A 23,071-nucleotide genomic window follows, 5' to 3' on the forward strand; every position below is an offset into this window, starting at 1 on the left:
AGGGCTATTTGAAAGCTCTCTGTTCTGGATTTAAACATTAACACGTTAGGAACCCACTAATCTTCTCAAATGTAGGGCTGTCTTGTGAAAGGGGACACGTGGCCTTGCTCCTCAGAGAACCAAGAAAATAACCGAAGGGAAAGTTCCTAATGCCTCTGCCTCCACATCTGCTAGGCTGCCTCTCCCAAAAATATTGTGTCCAAGTGTCGGTTCAAGGCCAAGTGTCCCCGTGCCCCCAGATCTCACATCTTATGTCGAACTGTTCCCTCTTTTATTTGCATCGTCAAAATTTCTAAGCCAGTTAAATAATTCCTATTAGAAAATGTTATAGTGAACCGAAGAGATGGCTCAGCAGTTAAGAGCGCTGGCTGTCCATCCAGAGGACCTGGCTTCAATTCCCAGTACCCACGTGGCAGCTCACAACTGCCCATAACTCCTGTTTCGGGGGAATAGGACACTCGCATTCAGACATGCACGCAGGCAAAACACCAGTGTCCATAAAATAAAAATAAATAAATTTTTTAAGATAGAGAAAAAAGAAGACACAGTCTACATGCTCTTAAAAAAAAAAAAAAAAAGACAAAGAAAACGCTACAGAATAGCCTGTGTTAAGAGCACACAGAGCCCCTTGGGAACACACTTGAAACAATTGCATCACAGTGAGCACAGCCACTCACACCGCCAGCATCTCTCCGTGCTTATATTGCTTGGCCTCAACATAAAATTTCATCATGTGAAACCTTCCTCCATTAGAAACATCCACTTCACTTGGCCCCTAAGTAACTCATTCCCTTCCCTCATACCACACTTCAGTGTGCTCTCCTCTCCTCGCCTCCTCTCCCCCCACCCCTGTGGGTAATGCAGGGCTCTGTAATCCAGCTCCCCTCTGCTCTGCACTTACCTCTCGGTGTATCTAAACCCAAAGTTTGCTTTAAAAACATTCGAGACCGGTGAGATGGCTCAGCAGTTAAGAGCACTAGCTGCTCTTCCAGAGTTCAGTATCCAGCAACTACACAGTGGCTCACGACCATCTATGAAGGGATCTCATGCCCTCTTCTGACATGCAGGTGTACATTTTTTTTTAATTCACATCCATTAATAATTTTCAAAATTAGGCTTCTGCTCAAGCCTCTTGCTCTGTTCTTTTTGTCTTGGTGGGGAGGGCCATTGCTGGGGAATGAAAGCCAGGGCTGCTTTACACCCAAAGTCCACCCTCATCCCTCCATCTTCCCTACACCGTATGGTTGCACAATCCCCCGACTGCCATTCCCATCGCCAGTACATCCTCCCTAAATCGAGCATCTAACATTCCTCCCAACAAACTGCTTCTTGCACAGGCTTCCCCATTTCTCCGCCCAAGTACACAGAAATTCTGCCTAGATATATTCAGGCCAAGAATGTTGTCATTGGCCAGAAGTCCTCCGTCTCCCTCACACTGAACATCTATCCACAGCAGCAGAAAAAAAAAAAAAAAAAAAAAAAAAAAAAAGAGCCTGACACGTTTGAGGACAGCCTCAAACTTCTTAGAGGGAGTTCCAACCCAGCTAAGTCTACATGGAAGTTCTCCCAACACTCATCCGATCCCTCCTCGTCCCCCCCCCCCACCTCCTTTCCCACCCTGCTCCATCCCTCCCTCTACCCCTGTGAGTATTTAATTTCCTCTTCTCAGTGAGATTCAAACATCCTCTTCTGCGCTCTTTGTTACTTAGCTTCTTTGGGTCTGTGGATTGTAGAATGGTTATCGTGTACTCTATGGCTATAATCCACTTATAAGTGATATACCGTGTTTGTTTTTCTGAGTCTGGATTATCTCACTCAGATGATCTTTTCTAGTTCCGTGTGTGTGTGTGTGTGTGTGTGTGTGTGTGTGTGTGTTTTAACAACTACTCTTTAACTTTTGTTTGTGTCTGTTTCTCCAGAGTTTCTCTTTGTACCCTTGGTTGTCCTGGAACTCACTTTGTAGACCAGGCTGGCCTCGAACTCAGAGTTCCTCTGCCTCCCAAGGGCTGGGATTGAAGGCTTACGCCACCATCACATGGCATGCACCCTTTTAACATTCATTTGGATTATTGATGTAGTTTCTTGTGAAAGACCATAGTGCAAGGGCTAAGAAATAGCCAGTAGATTTAGCCTAGTGGAAGTCATTGGCAACCTTCACTAAGTTGCTGTCACTTAAGTGGGAGGTGGGCTGAGCTGCATCCTGACTGGCTTGACTCTGTAGAGACTCCTGCAAACTCCTCCTTAATCCCCCGCAATGACTCGGAGTCTTTACATTTCTTTCCTCCAGTCGAACCACCCTTCCTCCAATCACATGTTCCTGTTTCTTTAGAATTCAGATGCCAGTAAAATGAGTTCCTGATATATTAAGCTATCTTAAATGGTAGCCCTCCCCTCCATCCCTCTACTTTTCGATATTTGCCTCGACTGTGTCACTATCTGAATGTTTCCGTTTACTGGACTTCTCCCCACCCACGAAAGCTCCGTGAGGACGGGGTTTTGTTTTGATACCACTGCCACATCAGACACAAGCGTCTGACAAGCAGCGGGTACTCGGTAGACGCTTAACAGCTAGTCGGACTGGAACGCGGAGGCTACCACCCGAACGTGCGCGCGCACTCAACTTCAGCATTTGCGCTCTAGAGCGCCCGCGCATTCTAGCGCCTCCGAATCGAACGCCCCTTTCTTAGGAGACATACGGTAGGGCTTCCGCCCGGGTTCAACCCTCACTCAAATCCCGGGAAGGAGGGGCGGAGGGTTATGTCATCCTTCCGCGCCGGCCTGCCCCGCGACGCGCCGGCGGCTGGCGCAGCCCTTCGCTCGCCCGGCCTCCCCCTCCCTGGTTCCGCGCTCGGGTTCCGCCATGGAATCCAACAAGGATGAAGCCGAGCGCTGTATCAGCATCGCCCTCAAGGCCATCCAAAGCAACCAGCCCGAGCGGGCGCTGCGCTTCCTGGAGAAGGCGCAGCGGCTGTACCCGACGCCACGAGTCAGCGGTGAGTGGGAGGCGCCGCAGGGACCGAAGGGGGCCTTAGCACGGATCGGGGGACACGGGAACGGACCGACGGGAGCAGTTGGCGGAGGGGGGAGGGGTGGCGAGGCGCGGCTACGCCTGCGCACTGGCCCGCGCGGGTGCTGCTGGGATTCGTAGTCCAGCGGTGCCGCGGTCTCTGGGATGCTGGCCCCTCCCGGAGACCCCCGAGGGCCTGGCTCCCAACCCCTTCCCAGTGCTTGTGGAGGCCTCTGGAATATGAGGTTTGGGGGAAGGAGACCTGTTGGGAGACCCGGTGAAGAGGACTCATGTGGAAGCGAAAACGAACTACTTTTCCCAGAGGGCTGTTCGGTGGACCAGGGCCACTGGCCGGCCTGGGAAATATTATAGTTCAGGAAAATAAACATAACTATTCTAAGGAAGAATGGGTTCTAGAAAGGGGAGGAATTCATTCGCTCCAATCAGAGAACCCTTAGCGAAATAAGCCATTCCAGCTCGCAGTCCTTCCTGCAGTCTCTTGAAAGCGGTGTTTCGGAGTGGATGGATTGTTGAAGATCCCAGTGTCAGCCACCCCATCCCACCTTCGTCCTCAGCAAGCCCGGGTGGCGGGTCTTACGGACTGCTACGGCTGCTGAGCTCCAGGTAGCTGAATAGCCTAGGGCTGAGACCTCCCAAACCAGGGAGGGAATAGTGATCTTGTCTTTTCTACCCAGTCGTACTCACTTTACCTGGTAGCCTCCCCCTCCTTTTTGCGTTTGTAAGTGCCCAAAGAAATTTTAATACCAGCTGGGAAGGAGAAAGACACAGGGTTTGTTTCAGAGGATTTAGTAAACTCTCTGACGTGTAGCAGGCTTTCAGAATTAAAGAGACCCACGTCTCATCGTGAGCTTGGGTTTCCCCATCTGGAAGTTCAGGGAGTTGGGACAGATAATGTATGTAAGCAAGAATACCCATAGTGCTTTTCTGTGTAGAAAGTTCTCATACGTTTTGCCACCTGATCCTGTAAAGTCGGGAAGACAGAGCACCACCCTTCTATCTTCTCAAGATGGGGAACTAACTCAGCGATAAGTGTCTTAGGATGTGACACAGCTAGAAAGTGGAAAGCCCTGAGATTCCATACGTGTTTATTAAAATGAAATGAAGAAGCAGCAGCCAGCCTCTCACCTTCCCTGCCCACATGTTTGGAGTGCTGACCTTAGAGGCGATTGCGTTCCTGAACTTTCCTCCCTCCTGACTGCAGGTTGATCTTTGGTCCCTTTGCCTCTGCTAGGAGAGAGTTTCGATCTGCTCTGGTAACTGCTCTGGTAACGTGCTCAAGGTGCTCCCCTATGGGATAATTCCCTCTTTATAAATGGAAAGCACCAGGCAGGGTGCAGACCGTCAGAATTCTGATTACTGCTGGGAGCCCAAGAGCAGTTAAGAAAGCCGATGAAACAGAGCTGTAGGGCATGGCAGAGGCCACCTATGCTAGTTCAGGAATCTAGACAAGGTGTCGTTGCAGGGCTTGCTCTGTGTGTGTGTGTGTGTGTGTGTGTGTGTGTGTGTGTGTGTGTGTGTGCGCGCACTCATGAGGGGATAACTTGGTGGAATCGATTGTGTCTTTCCATCTTGTGGGTCCTAGGGTCAAACTCAGGTAGTCAGTCTTGGCACTAAGTTGCTTCGCTGTCTAAGCCATCTCAGAGGCCCACCGTTTGGGCATTTGTTATGTCTCTGACTGACGTGGTGGCGCACGCCTTTAATCCCAGCACTCGGGAGGGGAGGCAGAGGCAGGCGGATTTCTGAGTTCGAGGCCAGCCTGGTCTACAAAGTGAGTTCCAGGACAGCCAGGGCTACACAGAGAAACCCTGTCTCAGGGGGAAAAAAAAAATACGCCTCATGCACTTAAACTTAACAACAACCTCACCAAAACGGACAAGGATGTAAGGCTAGTTTAGGCCCAGGAAATCTTAGGCAGCTGTCTACACTGAATGTTTAGATAGGAGTTCTTTCAGCACAGCAGATGGTTGGAGGTAGAGTGATCCATGCCTGTGACTCCTGAGCTCAGGAGATACAGCAAGAGGATTGCCTCAAGTCTGAGGTCACCTGGGCCACGGAGCAAGACCTTATCTTTAGAGAAAAGTAAACTAATGTTGAGTCTCTTTGTTCACTGCTCAGTGCAGAGTGGCACAGCAGGATTGGCAAGCTCTGCAAGGATGCAGACTTCCAGAGAGGAAGGTTGCAGGGCGGGCGATAGCAGGGATTGAACAAGAAGAAAGACAGGAAGGAAGTGAGCGAGCAAGCAAACACAGTTTAGGTGCTGCGGTCTCTAAGGGTAGTCATAAAAAAAAAAAAAAATTCAGTCTCTGCCACCTGCAGGCTCAGTGTTAGGGAAGGGAATGTGTGGAGGATGATCTCCTGACCGTCACATTGTAAGCTGTCGGGAACACCTTGATGAGGCCACAGGAATAAAGTTATCATACAGAGGGAACAGCCTCAGGCTATAAGAGATGAGGCAACATTGAAACATCACTTTGTTGGAAGGGTGAGGCTGGAAGCTTGAGAAGGTTCAGGCAGGGATTGTGTAGGAGATTTAGAGGCAGGTGACACAGGAATTTATATAGAGGATTCAAGTTAGAAAGCAAAGTGGGGGCCAGATTGTAGAACTCCTTTCCTGCCAGACAAGATGGTTTCACTTGTTCTGCATAGAGGAAACTGGAAGAGCCTGCTGAGGTCTGTCGGACCTTCCAAGTCCACTTGGAAGGTAGAATACCAAGCATAAGGAAGCTAGCACAGGCTATTCAGCCAGTTTGAGTTTGAAGTTAGCCTGGGCTAGAAGAGACAAAAAAGGGGGAAGGGATAATTTTCTTTAAAAAACAAACAAACAGAATGAGGCCAGGCATGATGGTGCATGCCTGTAATCTCAGCGGTGAGCAAACAGAGGCAGTAGATTGTTTGAGGCCAGCCTGGACTATGTTTTAGTGACACTCTTGTCCCATACTCCACCCCCCCCAAACAAAACAAAACAAACAAACAAAAGTAAGCCAGCAAAGGAGAGGGGACTCCTAGAAAAGTTGATGAGAGGGATGATGGCCCAAAGGGGATGCAGAGGTGAAGAGCCATCGTGAGATGATGATGTGATAGATGGAGGTGCTAGGGAATCAGGGTCAACCTTTGTCACCCAATAAGGCCTAAGCTGGGAAACTAGACGGGAAGAGATGGACAGACAGCATGGGAAGGGCCCGTGGGACGTTCCTGGGAGCCATCAGCCTAAAGGCCAGGGGAAAGCACCAGGTTCCAGATGAAAGGCTACTGTCACTAGCTTGTTGGCACTCTCTGGGAACAGGTATAACTGAGGTCACTGTGGGAAAGCAGGGAACATGGAGAAGCTGTTGGTGGACAGCCCTACAGCACGCCTATGTAGTCAGGAGAGCAGTCCTGGGAGAAGACAGAGGCTGCAGACCTGAAGATACCAGGGGCCACAGAGGCCAGATGGGCAAGGGGCAAGTCCGAGACCAGAAGGGAGAAGATGGAGAGCAAGAAGAAGTTTAGTCTTTGAGAGGTAAAGGAAGGGTCAGGGAAGAGGCTCAAACAGGAGTTGAAGACCCTCCTGTGTCAGTTTTCTCCATGGAAAAGAGAGGAGGGGCCTTGAAACCCCTGCTGTAGAGGCAGGACAGGGGGAAATCACTTGGACAGCTGCATGGTGGGACAGGAACGGGACCTCAGGGAGGCCACAGTAGAAGCGATACCATGAGTATCTTTTTCTGGGAGTTTCCTCTGTAAAAAGCCTCATTCTGTAGCCAGGGTTGGCCTGGAACTCACTTTGTAGACCATGCTAAGCTGGAATTTAAAGAGGTCTGGCTACCTCCACCTCCCAAATTCTGGGATTAAAGGCATGCACCACCATTCTGGAATGTTCTGTCCAGTATCTGCTGACCTGATGGTCACTGGTTTCATCTGATATTAGTGAAGGGGTTGAAAAGACTGGGCACAGTGGGGACATGGTGGCCCACATCTATAGCCACAGTGAGTGGAGAGCAGACAGGAAACAAAGGACTCTTACACCCCAGGTCAGTTTGGACTACATAGTGAGGACCCATCTCCAAGAAAATAGAAGTTAGCAGACTTCGCAGGGAGGCCTTGAGAGTACATTGATTTCCCTAGCAAAGAGGGAGGTGGCTGGGTGAGGTGCCTGCAGCTCACGTGACCCAAGCTTCTGTAAAAGTGGCTTACGGTGCAGTCTGGGTAAGTCAGAGAGGCCATCCGACAAGGCTGTGGGAAGCTTGCGTACCAGGGCATTTGGCCCTTCACAGTCAGTGGGAGAGAGAATCCTAGTACCAGCAAGGAGCAGGGCGGAGCTGTCCACTTACATCCATCCACCTTTGTGGTCCCCGGTCCTCCCATTCTCTCTATTTTATTGAATCTTATTGCTCCTCCAAGCAGCCAGGGGCAGGGTGGAGGTTGCACTGAGGAATTAGCTATGGCAGCAAGTATACAGTGACAGATGCCGATGGCCCCAGTCTTGTCTGACTGCTCTGGACTCTTTCCCCATTCTGAGCTCTTTCCTTGACTCCCTTTGAGTGCACAGGCCTAAGAACAGAGCAGCTGCTAGCCATGCACTAAGCCCTATATACACCTCACACCTTCTCACGCTGCCCTTAGGACGGAAGTGCCCAGAGACGCTAGGTTGATTTATCCAATATGACCTGCTAGCAAGTGCAGGACAGTGCACCAGGCAAGTCGGGACCTGGCTCCACACTGGTGTGGGGAAGGGTAGGTCTTGGCAGCTGTGTCAGTTACCCTGAGACCTTCTCTTACTGAGTCCTACCTTTTGGTTTGTTTTTGAGACAGGGTCTCTTTGTAGCCCTGGCTGGCCTAGAACTTGCTATGTAGGCTTGGCTGTGTTTAGGCTCACAAACATCCACCTGCATCTGCCTCCCAGGCAGTAGGATTAAAGGTGTGTTGTGCCCTTTGTCTTTAAATAAATTACTGTTCAAACAACAGCATCTCACTGTGGTGCCCAGGCTGGCCTCAAACCTTGGACCTGAGCCATCCGTCTTCATGCCTCAGATCGCAGTAGCAGAGACCATGGGTCACACCTTCGAGGTTCACTGATCCAGTAAGCACACCCAAAGCTAAGGTTAGCATTAAGCAGGCCTGTTCCCCAACCCTTTTGTATCGTTGAACATTGTCAACCACCGTGTCACAGGAGATGTAATGATGAGTCAGGATGAGACTGTCACATGCTACAGGCCAGCTGGGGGCATCCAGACCTGTGGGGGGACCTGCTTGCCAGCAACCAGAAATCTTCTGTTTTCTGCTCAGTCTGGAACCTTCTGGATGGTGCTGAGTTTGGAGAATCCAGTCCTTTTGGTTCTGCAGCGTAGGGAAATGAGAGTGACCGACCAGTGGGACTGCCTGAGACGCCTCCAGCTCTTGGCTGAGGAATGCGTGTGCAGGCCTCTGCCTCCTGACCTGTGCAGCTGTGTTGATTGGGTCACCAGTGCTGTTGGTTTTGGGACATGCACAGCAGGCTGGGCCTGGACCAGAGACAAGTTCCAAAGAGATCAAAACAGGCAACTTGGTTCAAAACCCGCAGGGCCAGGTCCTTCCTCTGCTGTCAGGACCAGCCCCCTCTTGTCTGTTGCTTTCTTCCTTTGCCTCCACTGCTGCCTGGTGTCTTGTGGTACTGCTCAGGGCTGAGATCTGGCTCTCTCTGCCTTAGCCTGGACCATGCTAGGCACCCCAGCCCATAGCTTCCCTCCCCACACCAGCCAGCGGCTGCTCTCGCCAGTTGCTCTCCGCAGTTGTGATATTTAGAACCTGATGCCTTGCCAGTCTCCAGACCACGTGCACATGCTATCTTAGTTCATCCCCATACTATCAGTGAGGAAACTGAGGTGCCAGCAGGTGTTGTCGACCAGCCAGGGTCATGCTACCATGCTAGGAAGTGGCAGACAGGATCCGGCCTCTGCGAACATGACATGCAGAGTTCCCGTTCAGAGAAACAGTCGGGGAGAGCCACAGAGTTAGAGTGGAGACCTGTGCACCTCTGCCAGGACAGCGCTGCCACAGCGCCTTCTCCCCAAGGGGAATGGCAGTGGGTGATGCCACTTCCTGTCAGAGGCTGTTGTGATGGTTACGTGAGCTAATTTCTACAGAGCATTGTGGCGTTGCCTGCCCAACACACGTTGAACACTCAGTAACAGAAATGGCTGTTACAAGTGGGAGAATCAATTCTGGGGCCAGCCTCAATTACTTAGCAAGGCACTGCCTCCAAAACAGGAGAAAAGATCATTGCTGCTAAACTTTTTTTTTTTTTTTAATATTTATTTATTTATTTATTTTGGTTTTTTCGAGACAGGGTTTTTCTGTATAGCCCTGGCTGTCCTGGAACTCATTCTGTAGACCAGGCTGGCCTCGAACTCCCAAGTGCTGGGATTAAAGGCGTGCGCCACAGTTGCCTGGCATTATTTATTTATTTTATATGAATACACTGTAAGCTGTCTTCAGACACATCAGAAGAGGACATCAGATCCCATTACAGATGTTTTTGAGCCACCATGTGGTTACTAGGAATTGAACTTAGAACCTCTGGAAGAGCAGTCTATGCTCTTAACTGCTGAGCCATCTCTCCAGCCCACTACTAATCTTCTTTGTTTGAGATAGCTTTCTGTGCTGTGGCTCAACTCTCTATGTAGCATAGACCGGCCTCCAATTCAAAATCCTCCTGCCTCAGCATGCCAAGAACTAGGATCATGGCTGGGAGGTGATGGCACATGCCTTTAATCCCAGCAGATGGGAAGGAGAGGCAGGCAGATCTCTGAGTTCAAGGCCAGCCTGGTCCACAGAGCAAGTTCCAGGACAGTCATGGTTACACAGAGAAACCCTGTCTCAAAAACCCCGAGTGGGTGGAGGGATTTTAGGATTATAGCTGTGCACTACTACGCCCAACTACTAATGCTTCTCCAAGTCAAAGCCTCACTCCCCGTGTACCACATGGGGTCCTACAGTCAGCTTCTCCATTTGAATTGCCCAGTCCGGGGAGTTTCCTGCACTGAGATAGCCATGGCCGTGGCGCTGTGGTCCCCTGGGTATGTGTGGCCTATGTCTGTGGTGGTAGAAGGTATCTGGTACTAGGCACACTGCTGTGACACTGGAGAAGGAAGTGGGCTCAAGTCTGAGTGGTGGCATCATTTTTCCTTGGCCCACGGGTGTCTTGGGTCCCAAGAAGTTTCTAGGTAATGTTTGCCCAGAGGTCTGTCAACGGCTCTGGCATTGACGAGCCAGGATGCCGTTTTGCTAGGCTTTGTAGATGCTGAGTCACGAGGAACCAAAAGCTTGCATTTCAGTCGTCACGATCCCGTTTTTAGGGTGACAGCAAATATCTCATATAGACCCCAATGAAGTAGATCATTCAATATGGCCAGCTAGTTAAAAAAATATAACAGTAGGGCTGGGGACATGTCTCAGCAGTTGTTAACACTGGCTGCTCTCGCAGAGAACCCAGATTCAGTTCCCAACACCTATATGGTGACTCACAGCTAGCTGTCTGTAACTCCATTCTCAGGGCATCTGTGGGTATCAGGACTGCACATGGTGCACAGACATATGTGCAGAGAAAATGACTGTACAGGTGAAATCAAATAAATATGTATACGCAATAATAATTGGGGCTTGCTGACACACACTGATAATTCCAATACCCAGGAAGTGGAAACAGAAGCAGGGTGTTTATCAACTACGTGGAGAATTTAAAGGCTAGCCTGGCCTACATTAGCCCCTGTCTAAATTAAATTAAATGTAACAGTAGGCCTAGGGAGAGAGCTCTATGGTAGAGCACTGGCCTTGCATGATTTAAGTCCTGTGTGTAATCCCCAGCATCATAGAGGAAAACCTGGTGTAGAAATAATCGCCCAGGGGTCTTTGCGGGTCAGCCGGGACAGACAGACTTCCCCATTCCTCAGCACTGCTAAGCAAAGGCTCCAAGAATCGGCCTTCCCTCCAATCCCACTGAATCAGACAGGCTGCTAGTGGCCCACCACAGAGGATGTGTGTTGGAGTCTGAAGGGTCAGCCTGAAAAACAGGCCCGGCAGTGTCCCACAGCACCGGGTTTGATCCCCTGCACTACATGGCCCACATTTTGCAGCTCCAGTTTCAGGGACCCCAGGCATTTATGTTGTGCATAGACATTCATAGAGCCAAAGCCCCAATACCCATTTAAAAAGTAAAATTAAGAAAAAAAAGAAAAAAAATAAAAGAATCCAAAGACTGGGCCAGGATGTTGTTCTTTGGTGGAGTGGTTGCTCAGCCTGAGTGAGGCCTGTGTTGGTTCCCAGTGATGCGAAAATAAAATTGATTTAAGATGGATCCACGTGAGGTGACTTGTGAGCACTTTATACGCAGAAGCAGGAAGGTCGGGATGTTCAAGGTTAATCTTTGCTTTAGAGAGAGTCCAAGGCTAGCCTAGGCTTCCTGAGACTCTGACTCAAAAATGTCCAAAAAGTAAAAATCGCCTATTCCTCAGAATTGTACGCTTAAAGCATCAAGATCAGAAAAGTCACTTGAAGTGGGGCACGGCAGTACAGCTTGCTCAAGGAGATGGAGGCAGGGTCACAAGTTCGAGGTCAGCCTGGGCTACACATGTAAAGAATGAGGACCTGAAATCAGATCCCCCAGCAGCCAGCAGAGCCCAGGCTCACTGTGCACAAACACAGGAATGGAGACAGGAGGGCAGTGGGGAGGGCGTTAGCTAGATCAGCAGGCCCCGGGCTAAGCAAACAGCTCTGCCTCAAAACTAGTGTGGAGAGAGCCTGGGGAAGGCACCCCACATCCACCTCTGATGGGTTTCCACAATGCGGAAAAAACTGTTGTTTTCTCAGCTAAAAGGAGATGGTACTATTAAATCTAAGCTAGGAGCCCTAAACAGTTTATAATTCTGATGTACTGTGTTAATAAACAAATATTCAAACTAGGGAACGTGAAAATTAACATTAGCTTCGACTTAATATTAAGTTTGCAGTAATAAAAATATTCACTTAATTATTAAAGTATTCTAAATAACCGGCATAAAAATAGAAGGCATCAGGAAGTAGCCATGAAGCCTGAGTTCTAGGTGGTGTGAGGCAGTGCTGAGAGAATCGCTGAGAGTTGAGCTCAACAAAGGTTCATAAGACAACAAAGAGCCTAGTCAAGCAAACAAGCACAATGAAAAAATACCAAGGCAGGAGGATGGTGAATATGAGACCAGCCTGGGCTGCATAGCAAGGTCCTGTTTAAAAAACACCACCACTAAAAGGAAAAGTAACTGAATTCTAGATCATAAACTGCTGGGTTCACTAGTCAAATTCACGTGTGTGTGTGTGTGTGTGTGTGTGTGTGTGTGTGCGCGTGCCCGCTGGCCTGGAACTCAGAAAAGTGGGATTAAAGGCATGTGCCACCATCTCGGCTGTGCGCACTTGCCCCCCTCCCCTCTCCTCCTCTCCCTCTCTCCCTCTCTTCTACCATTTGGAATCTGGGGGCCAAGCTCATTTTCCTGTGGAGGCGATCTCCCCAGGGCCTCCTGTGTTGCTTTGTGGTGCGGGGTGTGAAGACAGTTAAGTGCAGTCTCTAACATATAGGCTGGGCTGGCCCAGAACTCTGCGTTCACCCTGTGTTCACTGGGCTGGCCTGAAACTTAGGTCCTTTACCTCCAGAGTGCTTGAGTCGGGGTGCACGCCACCATACCCAGCTCCTCTTTTGCAGTTCGTTTGTTGAGGCCGAAGCTCTCATATACCTAGGCTGGCCTTACACTCCCCGTGGAGTAGAGGGACACCTGAGAGCCAGGTTTTTAAGAACTGAGGCTAAAGTGTGTGTCACCATGGCACTTTATGTAGTAGTGCTGGCTCCAGGCACATTAGCAAACACTGCTAACCGACTAGTGCTTTTCCTTATAACTTGTTAAGAAAGAAAATGATATTCTAAGTTTCTGGGGATATTAGCCCAGAAACTTAGAATACCCAAGATGAAATTTGTTAAACTCATGAAACTCAAGAAGAACGAAGACCAAAATATGTACACTTTGCCCCTTCTTAGATTTGGGAACTAAACACCCATGGAAGGAGTTACAGAGACAAAGTTTGGAGCTGAGACGTAAGGATGGACCATCTAGAAACTGCCCTACCCAGGGGTCCATCCCATAATCAGCCACCAAATGCAGACACTATTGCATACACCAGCAAGATTTTGCTGAAAGGACCCTGATATAGCTGTCTCTTATGAGGCTATGCCAGTGCCTGGCAAACACAGAAGTGAATGCTCACAATCAGCTATCAGATGTAACACAATGCCCCCAATAGAAGACTTAGAGAAAGTACCCAAGGAGATGAAGGGGTCTGCAACCCTACAGGTAGAACAATATGAACTAACCAGCACCCCCAGAGCTCGAGTTTCTAGCTGCATATGTAGCAGAAGTTGGCCTAATCAGCCATCATTGGGAAGAGAGGCCCCTAGGTCTTGCAAACTTTATATGACCCAGTACAGGGGAACACCAAGGCCAAGAAGTGGGAGTGGGTGGGTAGGGGAGCAGGGTGGGGTATAGGGGACCTTGGAAATAGCATTTGAAATGTAAATGCAGTAAATACCTAATAAAAAATTGAAAAAAAAAAAAACTATAGAACCTAAACGTGAAAGAAAGAAAGAAAATGCAGAGTATCTGAAAGGAAGGAAGGCAATTACTTCAGTTTCATGAATTTGCGAGTTATTGCAAAGTTAATATTGCTTATATTTTAAAAGCTATAATCTTCCTATTTCTGAGAACTGGGACTCCTAAAAGAACAGGCCGAAGTCGGGAGGGCAGCAGCCGTGCTGGCAGAGTGGAAAGTGGGGCACCAGGGCCATGGGTGTGGCAGACAGACCCCTCAGTGGCTCCTTTTACCTTGCAGCTCTGATCGAGTCCCTCAACCAAAAACCACAGTCCGCCAGTGATCACCCTCAACCCACAGACACTACCCATGCCACCACCAAGAAGGCAAGCGGGACAGAAACCCCCTCAGCCAATGGCGAGGCAGGGGGAGGGGAGAACGCCAAGGGCTATACCTCAGAGCAGGTGGCCGCTGTGAAAAGGTAGGGACCATGGGGGGGACAGGCGGGGGTGGGGGTGTCAGGGAAGCCTCTCACTTCATCTGCTCGACTCGAAGGGTCTTGGAAGTTGGAAAAGGTCCAACTTCATTTCCCACAGGGTGGGAGCCAGAGCCCCACTGCCCACCCCCACAACTGCTGACACTGCAGACTGGAGACCTTGTGGACCGACCCGGGCCTTCCTCTGCCCTTGGCCACCAGCCCTAGGCCTCCCACAGCTCTGTTTGTCACACAAAGACACTGCCATCTTGCTCTCCAGATTCTACCCCCACCCCCACCTCCAACAAAGACCTTTTCAGACCAGAGCCTTTGACCAAGAGGCAGAGGCAGAGCTGTGTCACCACCGGGGAATGGGAGGAGATTTAGCCCTGCAGAGTGAGGCTTTCCCAGGCTTGCGCCACCATCTAGGAGCACTCCAGACTAGACCCTCCCAGTTGTCCTTTCTCCCACCAGTTTAGCCTCAGGGTCCTTCTGAGGTCAAGCCTCCTGGCAAGCCAGCCATTGTGTCCTGAGTAGTCATGGTGTCTCCTGCAGGCCCTGCCCAGCCCTCCTAGGGACGATCTCACCTCTCAAGTTATTCAGCTGACCCAAGTCTGGTCTCCCACCTGTGCCCTGAGCTGTGTGCCTCACACCTCCCCTCAGGCCCCCTGTCACGTTCTTCTCCCTGTTCCAGGGTCAAGCAGTGTAAAGATTACTATGAGATCCTAGGGGTGAGCAGAAGCGCCTCAGACGAGGACCTGAAGAAGGCCTACCGCAAACTGGCCCTCAAGTTCCATCCAGACAAGAACCATGCGCCTGGGGCCACCGAAGCTTTCAAAGGTAAGGCAGCCCTGGGCTGTTGAGGTTTTGTTTGTTAGTTTGTATCCTTATGTAGACTGGGCTGGCCTGGAGCTCAGAGCTCCCTCTGCCTTCAAATTCTGGGGTTAAAGGTGTATACCACTATGTCTAGACAGTGTGGTGTTTTTATTCCTGTCTTAAAATAGGGCCAAGTCATGCCGAGCGTGGTGACGCACGCCTTTAATCCCAGCACTCAGGAGGCAGAGGCAGGCAGATTTTTCTGAGTTCAAGGCCAGCCTGGTCTACAAAGTGAGTTCTAGGACAGCCAGGGCTATACAGAGAAACCCTGTCTCGAAAAACCAAAAAAAAAAAAAAAAAGGCCAGGGCTGGGCAGTGGTGGCGCACACCTTTAATCCCAGCACTTGGGAAGCAGAGGCAGGCAGATTTCTGAGTTAGAGGCCAGCCAGGGCTACACAGAGAAACCCTGTCTTGGGGGGTGGGGGGGATCAGGGCCAAGTCAGCCTTCTCAGGAAGTGGGGCTAGAAGAATGTGGTCTCAAGTGTAATTGTACAAGAACTATTCCCTGAGAAGGTTCCAGTAGCCACCCCTAGCCATATAAACTAGCAGCTTTCACACAGTGCCCCTGCCTCCTCCTCATTTTCTGGCTTACAGGAGAGGAGCCAGAGGCATTCCAGTGGCTTCTCCAGGGTCAGCAGCACCTAGGCCATGAGCAGACTCCTGACACCAGCCCTGTCCCGAGGAGCAGGGCACCCCGTACTAGGAGGGCGCCTTCAGAACAGGCTGCCAGCTTCTCGTTTCCCACAGCCCGCCCCAGGCCTGCACTGGGGACAGAGAGGCTTGTGATGGTGCAGCCCATTGATCTGTGGCGTGAGTGTGTCACCCCTGGTGGCCAGAATCCTAAGTCATTCTTTATGCATTTAGAGTTCCATCTTCCCTCTCCCTGGTACTCAGGTGCACCGGCTCCATGCCTGCCCTCTGTTGCTGGGCCTTGCGTTTTCTTGGTCCCTGGGTACTGTTCCCTCTGGGGAGTAGCGTAGTGACTGGGAGCCGTGCTGTGCAGTACTGAGTATCAGTCTATGGCAAAGTGGAGAGGCCTTGTCAGATGGAAAAAGAAGGTTTCAGGGGCTCCCAGCTCTGAAACTAGTCTACAGCCCACTGCTGTAAGCAAGGGGAGGGGAGCGTAGGGGATGCGAGCCTTGGGAGGCCATAGCTCTCCACCCTGGGAGCTCTGGTAAGGAGGCCCCAGCGCCAGATAGAAAACAGCAGCTGAGGCCTAGGCCCTGGGGACAGCAGACTCATCCTGGCCACACAACAGGCACACGGGAATCTCCACCAGAAAGCGGGGCCTTGTGTCTTCCCTGCAGTGTCTGCCATGCTCCCGTTTACAACCAGGGCCTCATCTCATGGGTCTGTTATTTTGGGTCCCACCATGACTTCAGGATTGTATCACACTGTCTCCTTGGGCACTCCACAAGATGAGTGTGTGCAAGGGGCATTTCTGTACCATCAGTGAAAGAGCTTGAGCAGGACACACCTGAAGCAGGTGTGTAGGCTCATGCCCACAACCCCAATGGAGAGGCAGGAGGATAAAGAATGGAGGGCAACCTGGGCAAGTTCCTGGACCATTCTGGCAGTTTAGGAGATAGCAGGGACCCTGACTCAAAAAAGGAAAGAGTGCCTTCACAGCCCCGACTTAAGCCGCGCTTAGAGGCTCTGGATCTCCTGCCCAACAGGCAAACCCCCCTCTACCCCTAAGTCCCCACTTCTGCTGAGACCTGAAAGAAGCAAGCTCTTGGCTCTTTCTCCCCTTGCAGCCATTGGCACAGCATATGCCGTACTCAGCAACCCAGAGAAAAGGAAACAGTACGACCAGTTTGGTGATGACAAGAGCCAGGCTGCCCGGCACAGCCATGGGGACTTCCACCGAGGCTTTGAGGCCGACATCTCCCCAGAAGACCTCTTTAACATGTTCTTTGGTGGCGGCTTTCCTTCCAGTAAGTCCACAGCCAGTTCTCCTTAGCGGTGGTGCTGGGGTCTGACTACCGCAGCCCCTGACTCTATCTCCATGTTTCAGGTAACGTCCACGTCTACAGCAATGGCCGAATGCGGTACACCTACCAGCAAAGGCAGGACCGCAGAGACAACCAGGGTGATGTGAGTTACCAGAGGCTGAGTAACACTCCAGCCCCACCCCACCCCCCTCCCAGGCCATGGGCCCAGAGGAGGGAGTCTTGATCCAGTTAATACCCCCAGCATTCTTAAGCCAAGGAGCCATCTTTGCTCCTTCCCAATGCCATTCTGCCTAGGGACACCAGAGGGAGCCACACTCCGTGTTGCATGATGCTTTGGCTTCTGCTGTGGGGATAAAAGGAAACCTCACGTCCAGGCAGTGCCTAGTGGGAACAGCTTTTATGGAGTCATTTGTTCTTAAGACTGACCTCTGAGCGATGGAGAATGAAAACATGATGAGAGGAAGAGGCCAGTGTGGGTATTCAGCCTTCTAGGAGAATGAGGAAAAGCTGTATAGCCAGGCAGTGTGCTTCAGACACATCTGGGATGCCACAGATCAACACAGCCATCGAAGAGCATTGAACAGGGGGACACATCCTTACACACGCTTGCCCTACCCCCCTTCCCTCTTCCTCCCGCTCTCCCCCTTCTACTCTCTTTCTTCCCCTTCCTCCTTCCTTCCTCTCTGTCTTCTTGGATTTACCCTGCAGTTGAAAACAACCTTGAAGCCCTACTTCCACTTCCAAATACCAGGATTATGCTCGAGCAACCTAGCATAACGCCCAGCACATCTGTTTTGTTGGGGATGGGCTTGGCTTTGGATTTTGAGACAGGGTCTCACTGTGTAGCTCTGGCTGGCCTAGAACTTGCTGTACAGACTAGCTGGTCTGGAACTCCGGAGTGCTGGGATTGAGGGCATGACTTCCCCTGCTCCCCACACACCCACCCAGCACTGCTTCTCCTTGAGACAGAGATGTGTGTGTGTGACCTTGGCTAGTCTGGAACTCCCAACCTTTCTCCCGTCCCTGCCTCCGGAGTGCTGGAATTAGTGTATCTTTACATCTAACGTACAGAAGAGTTTAAAATCAGATTATTGTGTAATGCATTTATTTCTAGTTGTCCTGTCTTTGTTCTAAGAATCACAAGGCCTTGTGGGTACTAGACCAGCTCCAACCCACAGACTGCACCCAGCCCTTTAATTAGATGCTTTTCTGTCGACAGAGTATTTGTGTGACTCAAAATTCAGAAAGCTATGGATGGTGAGGGTCTGTGTCCTGGACCTGCCGCTCGCGCTCACACTCACACGTGTGCCCCACAGCAGTTGCTTTGTCCTCTGGGAAAGCTGTCAGAAGGAAGAGAGGGGGCTGTCCCAGGCACGTGGCACCATTAGGGGCTCTGACCACTGCTCTTGCTCTTCCCCTCAGGGCGGGCTAGGAGTGTTCGTGCAGCTGATGCCCATCCTCATCCTCATCCTCGTGTCAGCACTCAGCCAGCTCATGGTGTCCAGTCCTCCCTACAGCCTGAGCCCGAGACCGTGAGTGCACGCCCCGGGCTGGGCCAGGCCGGGCTGGGCCCCTCGCCATCTTGCATCCCGTCCCCAGGCTGGGCCCCTTAGACTTTTGAGGATCATAGGCCTTGCAGAGAATGCAGACAGAGCTCCAGCCCTTTCCTTAAGGCAACACACATGCACTGTCCTACGTGATTTCAGAAGCGCGACTCCCCCGAGACTGTCCCCACCTTTGCTGACGCTGAGATGTCCTCTGCTCTTGAAGTCTGCTTGAAGACCTATGAAAGAAAGAACAGGGTTTAGTCAATCAGGAGAGGGTGGCTTTGCGCCCAGCTTCTGCATTGAGAGCAGTAACTCCAGATAAGTTATGTAACCTCGGGTCCCTGGTCTGTAAAATGGGAACAGTAGCATCCACCTACCGACAAGAGTTTCTAAGTAACCATTGTGAGGGGAGGCATCCAGCTCAGGGAAGTGCTCAGCAGTGTATGTTGAGTGGTTGCCAAGCTCAGCTGCCAGTGGTTGACTCGGGTGGGTTAGGTGACCCTCTAAGGTATCTTTTCCCAGGGCCTGGAGCAGCAGGTTCTAACTTCTGCTGGTGCAAACCCTGAGCTCCAGTCCCTTGGCCTGCTGCTTCCTGGGGACCCAGCAGGCTCCCTCAGCCAGCAGGGGACAGAGTTGGTTTCTGCTGCCACAGCTGCCCTGCTTGCCTAGAGCCAGATGTAACCTCTCCAGCTAGAGAGATAAAGAATGCACTTTAGGGGTTGCCCTCCGCAGACTCCTGTTGGGACTCCTGTTGGGAGTTGTGGCTTTTCCTGCTGCCCGCAGGTCTTGTGCCTACATATGCTTCCTGACATTTTGTACCTGTTTGGGTTTTCTCTTCTTGTGGGGTTGGGAAAGAACTACTAACTCAAGCTAATGTGCCATGCTGTTAGAGACACAGCTCTGCCCTCTCGTTTTTGACCCGAGGCTCATTACTTTAGGCCGGCCCTCAGCATCTAGGAGCTTTGAGGCATGGAAGGCAGAGCCCACACCACACCCTTGACAAGACCAGCTTCCCAGACCAGTGCTTCTCTCCCCACCTGCCCTGTTCCCCGCAGAGCCCCGAAAGGAGGGCTTGTCATAGGCTGAGCTATTCCTGCACTGGGGTGCTCTGCCTCTGCTGCAAACCTTCATTTTGGGGAGCTAGTGAGTTCCCGCTGCAGTGCAGAAGGGATCCAGCTGTTCCTGTGGCCTGGGCAGCACTTCCAGCTGCCCACTCTATGCCTGGTGTGTTTCTGGTCAGGTCAGTGGGCCACATCCACAAGCGAGTCACTGACCACCTGAACGTCGCCTACTACGTGGCAGACACCTTCTCCGAAGAGTACACAGGCTCCAGCCTCAAAACAGTTGAACGGAATGTAGAAGACGATTACATCGCCAACCTCCGGAACAACTGCTGGAAGGAAAAGCAACAGAGTGAGTGCGCACGCATGTGTGTGTGCGTGTGTATGTGCACATGTGTGCATCGGTATATGTGTGTATGCATATGTATGCATTGATGTGTGTATGTACTCATGCATGTGTGTGTGTACGCGTCCAAGTATGTGTACCTGTAGATACACTGGTGTTCTCTCAAGCACGGGAAGAGGGAGGTGGTGGTGGTGGTGGTGGGATAGCCAGGAACCATGATTGAGAACAGAAAACCCCTTCTTTGGTGCCTCATGGACCATAACACCTGGCAGTGCCCTGTGCAGTCACCTCCCTGCCAAGATCTGAACTTTACTCCTGGGTTCCCCTAAGCTGCAAACCCAGGCCATTTGATGATTTCATTAAGGTCCTCGCGTCACTGGCGCCTGTCGTTGAGGTTGCTAGAGATGAATGTATCAGAGACAGATTGCAAACCCCTAACCACCCACTGGCTGTGTGCCCAGTCTGTCTAGGACCATAGTCCTGACTTCCTGTCCCATCCTGGGAAGTCAGCTCTGCCCCAACCCCTGGTCCTGTCTTCCTGTTTCCCCATGGACTCAGGCAGGTAAATGCCACAAAGTCCTGGGGCTCTGACCTCGCCCTGTTTCTTTGCAGAGGAAGGCTTGCTGTACCGAGCCCGCTACTTTGGTGACACAGACATGTACCACAGAGCACAGAAGATGGGCACCCCGAGTTGCAATCGGCTGTCAGAGGTGCAGGCCTCCCTGCATGGATAGTTCTGGGCCAGCCACAGCACCCAGGTCCAAGTATGAGCCAGGACTGCTTCTTTGCTGCAACTCCTGGCAGCCTTGGCCTTGGTCGTGGGCAGAGGAGGGAGGGAGGGAACCTGGTGATGATGGCAGCGACTCTGTCCTCTGTCTTCACCATCTTCACACTTCCAACCTCCAGAGACGAGGCAGTTCTGGGCACCTTCCCAGCCCTGTTGTCCCCTCTCCAGGGCTGCAAGGATTTGGGGGCAGAAGCCAGGCAGAGTGAGAACCTGTGCTTCCTCGACCTGTTCCAGTAATCAAACCACCTCAGCCCTTTCCCAAGCCTGGCTTTTGTTGCCTGTGCGTTCACACATAACTGGGTCACACACAGTAACCCACTGAAGTCGGGAAAATCCATGGGGAGTTAAGTGGGCAGGAGAGCATCCTCCTCTCTCCTCCCAGGAAGGAGGAAATGGAGCAAGATGCCCAGTCCATCAGCAGGCAGGAGGGGTCTGTGGGCCCTGACCACTCCCTCTCTGGTGGGACCCGAGGCCCTCACTCCAGTGCTCCGCACCTGGGAGCCAGGAAACCACGGCATCCGGCCCCGCCCAGGCATCTCTCCTGTGGTCTTGAAGAAGGGAACAAAAAGTCACAAGTTCAGGGTCAAAAGCAGCTACTGAGCTCAGGCATGGTGGGGAAAAGTGAAAGTTGCTATTAACAGGCACCCCACCCCCTCCACCCCTTCCCTTGTATGTGGGTAATGAGCTCGGTGCCCGGTGCCCAGAGCAGGGAGCCTGGCTCAAGCCCAAAGGAGTGTGGGCAGAGCCAGAAGTTCTTTGCATTGGTACCCTGTCCTTCCCCCTCCTCTGCCTGTGTCCCATGTCACAGAGCCATTCACAAACTGTTTCAAGACCACTCACTAGCTAGTGTCAGCTCTGGGGCAGTCATCACACTGCAGAGGGATCGGCCAGGGCCAGCTGCTGGGCTGTGGGGCTGAGCTGGAGGTGCCTGCCACAACCGCTCACCTAACTCTTTCCCTCTCCTCCCCAGACTATGAAATCCCTGGAGAATTTTTGGTGACACACACTGAGCCAGCCACAGTGATGGACTGTATATTTAAGGAAAGACATACACAGAAAAAATTAAAATGGAACTGGAAGCCGAACACCGCACAGCCGTCCTCTCTCAGACAGTGAATGCAGAGAGCTCTTAGGACAGACAGACAGACAGACACAGCCTGCCTTGGGCTGCTTCCTCCTCTCCCAGGGCCAGCAAGAAGCTCCGCATCACTGGCTCCTAGGATACCGAAACCATGGCAACGAAAGTAGAATGTAAAACTTGCAGCAAACGTCTGTGGGGAAAGACTGGGGGAGGGGACGCCCCACTGTGTCTGCTCCCCCCTCCCTGAGCTGCCACCAGTCACTCAAGGAGAAACCAGGCAGAGGCATGGGCCAAGGAACAGAAAGGAGAGAATTCCAGAGAACGTAACTTAGAAATGCGTACGTATGTATATATATCTATTTATATGTAAATAGACATATATAAAGATATATATATATATATATAAAGTCTTTTAAAACTATGCAGGGATTTGGTTAAGATGTTCAACTGACTTGCACCATATTTTAGAAAACAGGGCTTGTTTGGGAAGGCAGCCTGGTTTTCACAAGCTAGACAGTAGCCGTAGCCGACAGCATACGGAAAGTCAAATCAGATACTATTAGTGTCGCCCTTAGCCCCAGCCTGACTGATGGCAGCAGTAATCATGGTGGTATGAATCCATAGAAAACTTACAGAGGTCTCCGGGCTTATGGTTAAGGTAGGGGAACAAGCTGGGGGCAGGGAACAGTGCCCCTGGAGATAGCTGCTCAGTACTGGGCCACAGCAGAGATCCCAGACAAGAGATCCCAGACAAGGCCCTCTGGGATGGGGCCAGCTCCTCACGCTGCCTCCTCCCTGGCCAGCCTCAGGTGGGCTCGCCGCCCTCATGCCCAGGAGCCCTGCAGCCACTCCCCTGCCCATACCTCTTCCCCACCCAAGTCTCCAGGTGGGTTTGCCTTACAGGTGCCACAGGGCACAGCTCCACCATTGCCAACAGGTTTTCTCTAAATTGCGCACCAAGGACTCCAGAAGGCTGCTCCTCCCAGAGCTGAGCCGGGCCCTGAGTGCAGCCCAGCTTGTGGAGAGCCAGTGCTGTGAGCGCCTGTCTTCACTGCACAGTGGGCCCACCAGGCTCCGCTCATTGGATGGAGTCCACCACAACCAGAATGGCTTCCCCTTCTCAAAACAGCCATTGCTGCCAGGGGAAGGAGGGGGTTCATTTCCTCCTGCTTATCACGGGCCTTTGGGAATTGCCATTTCCCCCAGTGTTCCTCTGGCCATGGGTGTGCCGATCACCTGCGGACTTCAAAAGCCTTACTTCCCCAAGCTGCCAGTCCAGAGGTGGTAACTGCCCCCCCCCAGGCTTTCAGGCTTCTCTCTCTCTCTCTCTCTCTCTCTCTCTCTCTCTCTCTCTC

The 23,071-nt window shown here is 51.6% G+C and overlaps 1 protein-coding gene across 3 annotated transcripts; it reads left to right on the forward strand.

Annotated features, from left to right (window-relative positions):
* The first annotated feature begins 2,673 nt into the window (after positions 1-2,673).
* On the forward strand, positions 2,674-23,065 carry Dnajb12 (DnaJ heat shock protein family (Hsp40) member B12). 3 transcript variants are annotated; one of them, XM_029542498.1, is made up of 9 exons: positions 2,674-2,993; positions 13,889-14,069; positions 14,758-14,903; positions 16,697-16,876; positions 16,957-17,036; positions 18,317-18,426; positions 19,682-19,854; positions 20,461-20,558; positions 21,606-21,716. In XM_029542498.1, exons 1-9 carry the CDS (start codon positions 2,861-2,863, stop codon positions 21,633-21,635), a joined length of 1,131 nt encoding a protein of 376 aa, XP_029398358.1. In that variant the 5' UTR covers positions 2,674-2,860; the 3' UTR covers positions 21,636-21,716. The 3 variants fall into 3 exon arrangements, with proteins under 3 accessions (XP_029398358.1, XP_021060501.2, XP_029398357.1); XM_021204842.2 differs by having other exon boundaries at positions 2,765-2,993; positions 20,461-20,612; positions 21,606-22,154; XM_029542497.1 differs by having other exon boundaries at positions 2,768-2,993; positions 20,461-20,606; positions 21,606-23,065.
* Positions 23,066-23,071: the final 6 nt, after the last annotated feature.

Source organism: Mus pahari, chromosome 9, assembly GCF_900095145.1.
Source record: "Mus pahari chromosome 9, PAHARI_EIJ_v1.1, whole genome shotgun sequence".
NCBI lineage: Eukaryota > Metazoa > Chordata > Mammalia > Rodentia > Muridae > Mus > Mus pahari.

Excerpts from the sequence above, each read along its gene's own strand:
- Dnajb12 (XM_029542498.1), top strand. The coding sequence starts at position 2,861 with ATGGAATCCAACAAGGATGAAGCCGAGCGCTGTATCAGCATCGCCCTC. Across the intron at positions 14,070-14,757 it reads CAGGTGGCCGCTGTGAAAAG|GGTCAAGCAGTGTAAAGATT; the intron begins GTAGGGACCATG and ends TCCCTGTTCCAG. Across the intron at positions 17,037-18,316 it reads GCAGAGACAACCAGGGTGAT|GGCGGGCTAGGAGTGTTCGT; the intron begins GTGAGTTACCAG and ends TCTTCCCCTCAG.